Source organism: Pangasianodon hypophthalmus, chromosome 26 (assembly GCF_027358585.1).
Source record: "Pangasianodon hypophthalmus isolate fPanHyp1 chromosome 26, fPanHyp1.pri, whole genome shotgun sequence".
Lineage (NCBI taxonomy): Eukaryota > Metazoa > Chordata > Actinopteri > Siluriformes > Pangasiidae > Pangasianodon > Pangasianodon hypophthalmus.
The window spans coordinates 1,411,265-1,423,171 of record NC_069735.1 but is presented as its reverse complement, the minus strand read 5'-3'; the positions used below and the strand labels follow the sequence as shown (position 1 = coordinate 1,423,171).

The 11,907-nt window shown below is 35.6% G+C and overlaps 1 protein-coding gene across 1 annotated transcript; it reads right to left on the bottom strand.

The window, feature by feature from the left end:
* Positions 1 to 5,604: 5,604 nt before the first annotated feature.
* Positions 5,605 to 10,301, bottom strand: LOC113535770 (interferon-induced protein 44-like). Its single transcript, XM_053229656.1, has 6 exons — positions 10,228 to 10,301; positions 8,520 to 8,715; positions 7,835 to 7,984; positions 7,458 to 7,620; positions 6,777 to 6,877; positions 5,605 to 5,839 (listed from the first exon to the last, which is right to left on the bottom strand). The coding sequence occupies exons 1-6, from the start codon at positions 10,299 to 10,301 to the stop codon at positions 5,624 to 5,626; spliced, it is 900 nt and encodes a 299-aa protein (XP_053085631.1). The 3' UTR covers positions 5,605 to 5,623.
* Between the last annotated feature and the right edge of the window lie 1,606 nt (positions 10,302 to 11,907).

Sequence of the window (11,907 nt, the reverse complement as noted above, 5' to 3'; positions counted from 1 at the left end):
TGGGCTTTAGAAAAGTCAACATGGTGTCTAAGATTGACGCATACCCAATGCCTCGCATTGATGAGCTGCTCGATTAGTTAGGAGTGGCTCACTTTTATTCGACACTCGATTTGACAAAGGGGTATTGATAGATCCCCTTGACTCCAAAATCTTGCAAAAGAACGTCTTTTTCCACTCCATTTGGGTTACACCAATACATGAGCCTTCCTTCTGAGTTGTTCGAGGCCCCCGCGACACTCCAGTGACTCATGCACAGAATCTCCGTTCACATGCTGCTTATGCCACTGCTTATTTGAATGACATTATCATCTACAGTAATGATTAGCAGTGGCACATGCAGCACCCGAGTGCTGTTCTGAGATCATTGAGGCGGGTGGGACTCACGGCGAACCCAGGGAAGTGTGTGATTGGGCGGGTGGAAGTATGGTATCTGGGCTTCAACTTGGGCCATGGGCAGGTGAGTCCCCAAATTGATAAGGCAGCAGCGACTGCGGCCTGCCTGAGACCCAAGACCAAAAAGGCTAGCTGGCTATTATCATAGGTTTGTGCCTAATTATTCGGATGTCACCAGCCCGCTGACTGATCTCACTAAAAAGCGGGCGCCAGATCCGGTCTAGTGGATGGAGCCGTGCCAGCAGGCTTGCACTCAGGTAAAAGCTGCTCTCTGTGGCGGAGGGCTGGGGGCCATGTTGTCCCAGGTGGTGGAAGGGGAGGAGTGCCCCATGCTGTACATCAGCCGCAAGCTCTCCTTGCAATAGACGAAGTACAGCACGATGGAGAAGGATGGCTCCCCGGCCTGAATTGGGCGGTGGGGGTATGTGGAAGCGGGGGCGTGGTCGAGCGCCGGTTTGCGAATTTAGGAATGCACACCTGCGGGGAATTCTACTAACGAGTGTCTGTGTTGTAGTGAGCTGGAGTGAGGATGAAAAGGAGAAAGACGAGCGCCTCGAGAGAGATAGAGAGAGAGAGAGAGAAAGAGAGAGAGAGAGAGAGCTATCCAGCACAGAGCCGCGCGTGTGTAAAATAAAATAAACCGCTGAAAGTGAAAGTGAAACTGGCGAATAAAACACCTCTGAGTTGTTCCCAAGCCTGCCTCCTGCTTCATCATTTCCGCCAGGTCCCAAAATCATATATATATATATATATATATATATATATATATATATATATGTAATGATTTTATATAATTGATTTTTTGATTATATATATATATATATATATATATATATATATATATATTAGTTGCACTTAATTTAGACTAATAGCACATTTAATGGAAACGGCAGTTGTTTATGTAATAGGATGACAAACAGGAAATCTTATCTGATCACACAGTAACTGTCATTCAGAAAGTGAAACTGTTCGTCAGATGTGGACATGTTATGTACACCCTTAAAAACAGCTCTCAAGCAACAGCCAGCAGTTGCACACAACAGCTCAGTCCAGCAAGACCCTCCAAGGTAAGTGAGTCTATTTTTGCACAATGTTGATAACAATGCAAAATGTTTTCATTTCCTTATTACAAAATGTTATAGTTCTCCTATTATAGACATTCCAGTCGTATTTAAATATAAATCATAATGATTCTGACAACACGGAAGAGCGTAGCAGTGTAAGTATTTGTCAGACAAGTGATAAATTACAGGAAAGAAAAACAGTCACTCTATTGTGCATTTATTTTGCTGGCATAGTTCAAACCTTGGAGAGATTTTGGATTGCTGTTTTAGACAGTGCTCTCCACCACCATCGTCAAAACATCGACCAGGAAATGTTATCCAGTCAGTCCACTCCAACTTCACCTCCTCCCTCACCAGGTTAGTTATTTTTCACAAAAAGCATCTGAGTTTGAAAATAAAATGAAAAACCAACACAGGGAATATGAGAGTACAGCGAGTTTCTCTATCTCTATTCTCTATAAAAGAATATCCCATGTAGGTCAATGTGTAAATATTATAGACTATGCTTTATAAAGGATGGCACACATTGGAGATTAATGCAAGTGGTGTTTATAATATCAATCTTTTATCCATTCACACCATGAAGCTATTATTACCCTGTTTGAAGATTTAAACATGTAACATAAGTTAGGTATTAATCATTATTCCTTGTTATGAGTGATAACAACCTGCATATGACCTGCACTTTTCTATTTCCCTACAGTCCTGTGTATGTTTGAGCCATTTGTGATGTTGACTTAGAAACCTGTAACAATGCGAACTAAACTGTGTTCACATTTATACTATTGAAAATTCCCATACATGTGAGTGAGGCTGTGAGTGTTGTGTCCTGTGATGGACTTGACATATGTATCATGATATATTGTTCCATATACTGGACAAAAAAAAAAACAAAAAAAAAACTTTTCTTGGCACTTCTTATTACTAGCAGTGTTTTTACTTTGACTTTTTTATTCCCACACCCTGTAACACAAGCCTTGGCTGTGCAGATTAAACAATGGTTGTCATGGCAATAAAGCAAAAAATAAGGCTGTGAATCCACTGCAGTCGAAACCAAAACCAAATGAATGAATATTGCATTTTATTTTGTTTACTTTCATACTTTCATTTAAATGCAAATCATAAGGTTAAAAATGTTAAACAAACAAACAAATTCAAGAATATTTTGGTAGAAACTTCACATATAGAATCTGACCAAATCTGACTAAATCTGATCAAATCTGACATTTATTTATATTCCTGAATTTAGAACTCCAGAAGCCTTGGAGACGAGTAGAGTGGAGGTAAGAATTAGTACATCGTTAGCGGCTGGTGGTTTTTAAAATAGAGGAATCATGCTCTCTGTGTATATTGTATTTACATCTTTACACATATATACAGTACATACACACACACACACACACACACATATATATATATATATATATATATATATATATATATATATATATATATATATATATATATACACAAAAATAATTATAACTAAATAAATATATAGTACTGTGCAAAGAAATGCTATAAAGCAAAGATACCTTCAGAAATGTAACACTTCTACATAAAAGAAAATACTATAACGAGAACGAGCAGTAAACAGAAATAAACTAAACAAAGTCAATGTTTGGTGCGACAACCTTTTTCTTTCACAGCAAAACCCAGCAGCCTTCATTATGTTTTTGTCTAAAAAGTTATCTGTTATGTAATATGTTGCTTTCTTTCCTGACATAAAAATTTAATTCCTTAATTTTTTGTTGGAAAACTAATACTCGGACATGTAAAATGTTTTTATACTTACTCAATAATGCATGCAATAAGTCATAAAATAAACATCTAAAAGAAAATTTGTACTTAAAATATAGGGCATTTAAGACTAAGTACTGTATATATAAATCAAGCATTTCTATCAGAAAATCTGATTAGTCAGAGGATGTTGATTAATTTTCTATAACAGCAGCTCTGACAATAGTGAAGATGCAAATCACAGTTTTATATTAATGTGCTTGTTCTAATACTTTATTGTTTCTATAGTAACAGCTCATTCGCGGGGACATATATGCTGGATGCACAGTAAATAGATTTAAAAAAAATCTTTGATATGGTGAAATTTTCTGTGAGGAGGCATTTATCAAACATTTTATGGAAGGACTGTCAGTGACAACTTTTAGACCATGGAAAATTCCTCAGGACAGAGGAGTTTAGTTTCGCTTTCTGGTGTTTAGGGAACATAACAACCTGCATTTGTGGAAAGAAGAAAGCTGGTGATGGAATGACAATATAGTGTATCTAATTACAGGAACTAACATATTTCAAGAATTGTTTTAAGTTTCAAGTTTTATTTGTCAAATACAAAGAGAAACACACAGTATCTTCATTGCAGTGAAATGCTTGGTAGCAGGTTCCAGCACTGCAAAAAAACAGCATCTTAGCACGTCAAAATATTGAATTTCTAGTATCTAGTATATCCTAATATAAGATTATGATAAACCAAAGACTATTAATCCTATTTTTAGACATTTTTACTAATTCCAAGCTTGAAATAGTCTTGTTCTCCGGCCAGATATACAGTCAGGTCCGGAAGTATTTGGACAATCGCAGAGGTTTTGTGATTTTGCCTTTATACACCACCACAGTGGATTTGAAATAAAACAATCAAGATGTGATCAAAGTGTAGACTTTCAGCTTTATTTTAAGAGGTTCCACAAAAATATGGCATTTACCATTTAGGAATTACAGCCATTTTCAGCAAAGTACCTCCATTTTCAGGGGCTCAAAGGTATTTGGACAATTGACTGACAAGACGTTAATTGACCAGGTGCGGTCTATTCCCTCATTATTTCAAGACAAATGAAGCAGATAAAAGGTCTGGAGTTGATATCAGGTGTTGAGTTGGCATTTGGCGGCTGTTTGACTGGAGCTACCAATATGAAGTCCAAGGAGATCTCAATGCAAGTGAAGGAGGCCATCATTAGGCTCTGATTTCTCCTTTAAAAAAAAAAAAAAAGAGAGGATTTCCTCCAAGTTTGTGTGGTTCATTTTTATAAATAAACACAATTTCTTGCACAGTCGTTTCAGAGTTTACTCGTACTAGTACTTGTATCTAATACTATCTAATTTTTCTATTTATTTTGTGTTATTAAGGTAAGTAATGTTTTAATTTTTACCCACAGTTCCATTTCTGCTCTTTAGTTTAATAAAATAAAATGTTTCAAAAAGATTCAGTTAAGTTACAGTTTAAGGGAAGACAGCTAGCTAGCTGCTGACTAGCAGTTAGTTTTAAAATTAAATCTACCAGTAATGTAGAGAACCAGTCTTTGAGTAAAAATGATCACATTAAAGTTGACATACAGCTCAATGTTAACATCATCTTGTTGCCAATTTTTTAAATTTTAACACTTTTCCTGCTATAATACTGTATGTAAGCTTTCAAGCTAAAGTGTTACTGAACCGATTAGCTTAGCACAATCCAAGTTCATTTAACATGAGCTTAAAATGGACAATTCATCTGTTGTAGTGTTTTTCGTGGCAGTTTGTTGGCTTTAAATCATAACCTCTTGTCCAAAGTTGTAAGTAACTGAGCTCCTTTTGTATGTTTTTGAACAATTTCTCAGCGAACATATTAATAGTTTGCTACTAGCCGAAGTTCTATCAGGAAGTTGCACAAGATGGCGCCGTCTTACTAAATGAAGCTCAGTAGACAAGTTGAACAAAATGGCGCTCACACTGGAGTTAGTTCCAAAAAGAGTCGATGATGTGTTCAAGGCATGGAAAACCAAGCTTTGGAGCTGATTCTACACAGTGAAAATGATTCATTTTGCACACACACAGCCAGCAAACTTAATTTAGCATTTAGTGAGACAGACAGCAGATATTTAGTTTGATTTTATTTTGAATTTGCTAGGTGTGAATAAATATTGATATAAAATAAAAATTGAAATAAGCACTTGATAATATTCTCATGCTATGATAGAATATCTGAGAAATGTCAGTAATGCTGTATTTACCTATTATTTAATTTAGATAAGAATTCTATAGTGTTAGTTGACTGAAATGCTGCAGAAAATATTATAAATATAATATAAATAATTGATGGATTAACCTATTACCAAAATCATTGTTAGCAGCTCTGGTATTTTGTTCACAAGGGATGATGTCTACTACAGATTCAATTATGGGCTGTTTTTTATGAAGCAACAAGGCTTCGCCTCTTCATCCAACTGAGAGGTTTCGTTTATTAGAGCGTCATTGCCGAGATTCACAATCTGATCAAGCGCCTTGAGGATCAGAACATCCATGTCATCGTCCGTGTCTATCTCCTCGTGGTAGTTCTTCACAGGGAAGATGTTGCTCATTGGAATACCCAGCCGATTACTACACTCTTGCATCTGAAAAAAAAAAAAACACTTAAACATCATATAAAACACTTAAATAATTTATTTAACTGATGAATAAAATAAAGAGTGGGGGTGTCTGTCTGTGTGTGTGAAGTCAAGTGTGTTACAGTCAAGAGTTCACACAGGAGATGGTCTTCATACATAAAATAAGCATGTGAATGATTTTTAATTTTTAGCAAATTAATTCAGAATTTATGGAATCACATCTAGGAAAAAATATGATTAAAATCTACCAAATACTCTGTTGGGGGAAACAAATAACATTAAATGAAATTTGGTGATTTAATTTGGTAAAATCTTTTGACAAGCTGTGCTTTTTAATGTAATTTTATTTATTTATTTATATATTTTTGTTATTTTTTTAAATGGATCATATCACTATTCCCCAGAAAGCCCTGGAAAACACTGGACAAAATGTGGCTGCTGGGGAGCGAAAAAAGGAATTTTTTTAAATTTACAACTACAAATAGCTTTTTTTCCGAACATAATTTATATTTTTATGTAGTTTGTGTGGAAATTTTGCAGAAACCTGGCAACCCTGCACACAAGCTTCATACTCAGCACGAGAACTGTTTTTTCTTTTGTCCTACGTGATTTTCAGTCCTGATAAACACCAGGACTGATTCTAGTACAGTATAATGCAATTCGATATAATAACGATATTATGATAAATATGTCACAATACACTTTCTGAAATATCGTTGGTATCGTGATGTCTTTTGTTTGCTAAATGATTGGCTATAATGTGCATTGTACAAATGTTTTCAAGTATTGTGATATGATATTATTGTCATATCACCCAGCCCTGTAGTGCATCTTTTATTTGTATCTGTATTTGTATTTGTTTAGAGCACATTATTTGTTCAATCTTAATAATTAATTTATATGTGGTTATGTCCCTAGTATATACCAATAATTTCACCATTACCTTATCTTTAATTTTCTTGCTGGTGTAGACCTTTCTTATGTCTTCTCCAACCAGTGGGCAGGCTTTATCCACTTTGGTCATGATGATTACTTGAGGCAAATCTGCACAACAGGATGAAGAGTTAAAGATTCAAAAATAGCAATTTGAAGCTAGAAAGGTGGTTACACTTTGTTTTCCCATCTCAATATGTAAGGAATAAAGCACCTGGGGGTGTGCTGTTATAGGAAAATAATCGATGACGGGATGGTGTGATGAAGCAGAGAAGTTACCGTTACCTCCCCGAAGATTATTTTCCTATAAGCGCACACCCTGCAGCGTTGTATACTTATTATTTTACCAAACTTATTATTTCTCTTATAGCAGCTATAAACAGTCGTTCCCTCCCCAGCCTCTCATTTTTCTCTCTCTTCACACTTCATTAATATTACATAAACGCCTTCTTATAGAATACTTCAGTGAAATGATAGAAATGATCATGTGTTACGAGTGCTTTCTGGGATTTGCCTTGCGGCTGGAACTGCTGTCATAGCTGCTATTATTTAAAAAAAAAAGTAAAAATTAACCTTCTGACCAATGAGAATCAAGGACATTACCAGTGGACATTATTACATTATCAGTGTTTTGGAGAAATAAACATGACACTATAAATAAAAGTTAGCTAAGAAGTGAATTAAGACTTGCTCATTATTGAAGCCTCCTCACGGATCAGTTTCATCTTTTGAATAACCCTTTGGTCCATGAGTGACACTTTGTCTGCTGCTAGAACATTGACCAGGCAGGAGGTTTGATCAACGCTGGGATTGCTTTTGTAGTCATTCTCAGACACAGGATTAGCTGGATTAAACTGAAAATTGGTGAAAGAATAAATATTAGTCACATTCTACTATGCAAAAAAAGCAACGTGGGTAAGTTACTACAGAAGTACAGTTGTACTATGACATTAACTATTTGAACCATGTTCATGTACATGTAACATTAGATATAAACATGATATCTGGTTTTAAAATGCTAGAAGGAATTGTTTGACTCATTTCATGAATATAGAATGTTCTCCTCACTTTGTGTCCTTCCTCAAGAGACCCCTTTAAGGCTGAGATAATGTCCTGTACATGTGCGCCCCGGCTCTCTTCAGGTTCAAGTCCCATGATATCATTGAAGACAAAAGGCAAACAGGAGCCGTCCTTCCCCTTGATATAATGGGTTTTGTACTGTAAGACAAAGACACATACTGAATCTGGCTCTGGGTTAAATAATCTTGAAGGTCCCTATTAAACATAACACAGTGAACTGTACAGTGTTGTGCCTCTTGAAGACATTGAAACTGCTTTGGTTTGTATCACAAAAAACATTAGCTGAGGGATGTGTAGCTGAAAACGTACTTATGAAATTCTTTCATTCATTGGTCAGAAATACAAGAAAAGGAAAATCGTTTACCAAACTTTACCAAGTACATATAAAAAAAAAATGACTTGAGCATAGAGAACAAAGTGCTGGTGCTAAATAAATAATTCTATTATTATATAAATAACTAGTTGTAAGCATTTTGTGTTTTACATCAAGCATTTAGTTTCTCTTTTTGTTTGTTGGTCCAACTATCCAGAATCTATCTTGAATATAGGCAAATTCAACTAATAATTCTCTTAAACAAATACTAATTTTATAAACATATTTCTAGATATTTTACTCATTTCAAGCTTGAAATCATGTTGTTCTATTGGCAGATTAATATTTTGACATACTTACAACTTTTGTGAAACTGGTTCCAGATGTTGCATCAACAAGAGCATCACAGGTGATTCGTCCTTGAAAGACATTGTTGACCGAGTTTATAAAGCTAGACTTTCCTGCTCCGACTTCACCAACAACCAAAATCCTGACATACTTATCAGATATTCTGAGCTCAATGTTCCTCAGTTTCTCTTCTAAATTGTCTTTGTTCCTAATCGTACACAGAAAAGCACAATTCACAAAAGGTCCTGAAGCATCCTACCATTGATGAGGAAACTTTTCTAATTAATAGAGTCGAATAAAATCAGAATATTATGTGAAAAATGTGAAGTGTACAGCATGTACTTAAACACTGGCATGCAATAAAAGACCAAACAGCTATAGACATTTTTTTTAAAGAACTTAATGCAACTTACCCCCAAGACGCTTTCCTCCATGGGTTATCAAATTCTAACAGACAAAATTAGCCTGGTTACGGTTTTGCATTTATATATAACACCACTTTATTAGGAACACCTTTACACCTGCTCATTCATCCTCAAGTTCATCAAGGTTTGACGAATTGTGTGTTTTGAGATGCTTTTCTGCTCATTATGGTTGTAAAGAGTGGTTATTGTGTTGCAGTAGCCTTCCTGTGAGCTTGAACCAGTCTGACCATTCTCCTTTTTTTTTGTTCCATTCTGTGTAGAGATTGTTGTGTTTGAAACTTTTCTGCATTGTGCTCCTGCCATTACAAGCAATTTCCCCCTGGGATTAATAAAGTTCTTTGAATCTTGAATTACAAGAACTGGCAGGTGTACGTAATAAAGTGGTCGATAAATGAATAGGTAATGTAAGTTTCTACAGTTTGTAAAGTCAATAAGCGTCAGAAGTCACAAGTGCAGGATCAGTGTTATTTTAAAATAAAGATCTAAAAAAAAGATGCATATACTTAATTCAGTTTTTCTCTACATTTATTTATTTATTTATTTATTTATTTATGCACAAGGATTGGCTGAAATACAGTAAATATGTTTATTCCTGATTTTAACAGTTTTATAAATGGAGAGCTTCGGGTCAGAAATCTGAATGACTCAGGCTCATTACGGTGTTTTTATCACATGTAACTGGGTTTTACTCTGCTTCAAGCCATGTCTGAGAACATGGGATAAAATCACGCCATCTTTAATCTAAAAGAACAACAGAAGAAAAAAGTGTTGCCATTCCCCTTCTTTTTTTATGCCTCTGCCACTAGGTGGTAGAGGATTATGTTTTCAGGTTGTCCATCCATGTATCCATCTGAGATTCTCATAATATCTCAAGAACGAGTGGTTGAATGTTTGTCAGATTTATGAGGAAATATCACTGTAGCCAGCAGCTGAACTGATTAGATTTTGGAATCGACCCAAACAGGGTCAAAGTTACAGCAAGGTCAAATTTCTGTAATCAGTTTTTCTTCAATAGCTTCCTACCTGTTTGGAGTATATCGTGATGGTAATTCTGGCCTACAAATTAGTAACAAACAGATATATGGATAATAATTCCACCAAAAAATGTGGTGTCCAGTTCTACTTGTATTAGTATTAACTTAATTAGTATTAATATTTAATTTGAACAGATTGAACACATCATCTAAACATTATTTGAAATAGTTCATTTAATATATTCCTCTTTTTAATTGCAAAATGCTCAAGTTGTGTGGAAATAATTATGAATCTGTGGTCTGTAGTTAATAGTGATATACAGGACTAAGATGTGTTTGTCCTGCTGCTTACTAAACTCACCTGTAGAAGCAGGTTTGGATTCAGGCTTTCCCATTTCGTTCAATTCAGTGAATCCACAGTAAACAATCCTGGTGAGAAAAGTGGGAAATATAGAAAGACAGTTTAACGCAGGATTGCAGCAACACCATAGGCTATATTATATGAATTATGTAATTTTAGTCATATAGTGAATGAATGAATCAATCAATATATAAATGCTCCAACAATAAGAGCATGGATTTCATTTTGTTTGATCGAGGTTCACGAGCATGAGTAGAATATATATATATTTTAATCAATTTCAAGTATACAATATACTGTATATAGACATCTTTCTCTTATCCAATATTTCTTCTAGGAGAAATTCTGTGTCCCATTTGTCCTTACAAACAAAGACAAACTAGAACAAACTATCTTTACATCACTTTCTAGAATGTCATCTATGGAACTGAGTTTTAATGCAGCTTCAGCTTCTTCTGAGGTCAGTGAGAGACTTCTCTTGAAAAGACACCCAACAGCTCGACCTGCACTTTCAGAGGCTTTGAATTCAAGGTTTTGTAAAATATACAGTATGTGGGCTTTTTCTAAACAGTTGCCACAAAGTCAGAGGCACATTATTGTCTAGAATGTCTTCGTGTGCTGTAGCATTAAGATTTCCCTTCAATGGAACTATGAGGCCCAAACCTGTTCCAGCATGACAATGCACCTGTGCACAAAGCGAGCTCCATGAAGACATGGTGTGTGAAGGTTGGTCTGGAAGAACTTGAGTGTCCTGCACAAAACCCTAACCTCAAGCCCACTGATCACCTTTGGGATGAACTGGAACGCCGAATAAGTTCCACAGACCTGCTCATCCAACATCAGCGCCTGACCTCGCTAATGCTCTTCTAGCTGAATGAACACAAATCCCCACAGCCACGCTCCAACATCTAGCGGAAAGCCTTCATAGAATAGCTTATTATAAAAGCAAAGTGTGGACTAAATCTGGAATAGGATGTTCAACAAGCACATATGGGTGTAATGGTCAGGTGTCCACAAATTTTTGGCCATTTAGTATATGTCCTTGGTTAGGTGAGATCAACGCTGCCACATCACCAAAACACTCTTTTGTTAACATTTTACAGTGTCTCCTTTTACTCCAGGACTTATCTGTACAATAAAACAAACAAAGAAACAAAATTAACTAAAACAAAAGCAAACAAACTGGGTCTTTATATTGAATTTTTTAGTATATTATACTTCGTTTCATATTATTTATCAGATTTTGAGATGTTAGAGAATTTTAAAGAACATTAGAGGAGAAAATGAAACAGTAAGAATTCAGCATAAGAAATGAGCACATTTTATTCACAGCATGCCTTGTGTTAGCACTCTTCATGCACCATCTACAGGGCCAAGATCATAGCTACAGAACATTTTCATTTCTCATTTCATTCTCAACAGTCAGTTCCTGTCCATTAATCTGATTGGACAAGTGGCATTCCAAAAGTGCTGATGTTTAGTATAACAGCACTCGGACATTTCACTATGTGTATCACTTCCCCTGTATGTGTTCGCTACATAAAATTCGAATTCTAGCAATAGGTTGTTACACTGAAACTGTTACTACACTTACTACTTACTACAGTCTGTCAGTCAGTGCGTTAGCATGGCAAATTTCT

Bases quoted from the DNA above. Each gene is read 5' to 3' on its own strand.
- LOC113535770 (XM_053229656.1), bottom strand. From the start codon at position 10,301: ATGGGAAAGCCTGAATCCAAACCTGCTTCTACAGGTGAGTTTAGTAAG. The intron at 7,985-8,519 runs GTAAGTATGTCA...TTTGTCTTACAG, and splicing joins GAACCAGTTTCACAAAAGTT to TACAAAACCCATTATATCAA. The intron at 7,621-7,834 runs GTGAGGAGAACA...ACCAATTTTCAG, and splicing joins CTCTTGAGGAAGGACACAAA to TTTAATCCAGCTAATCCTGT.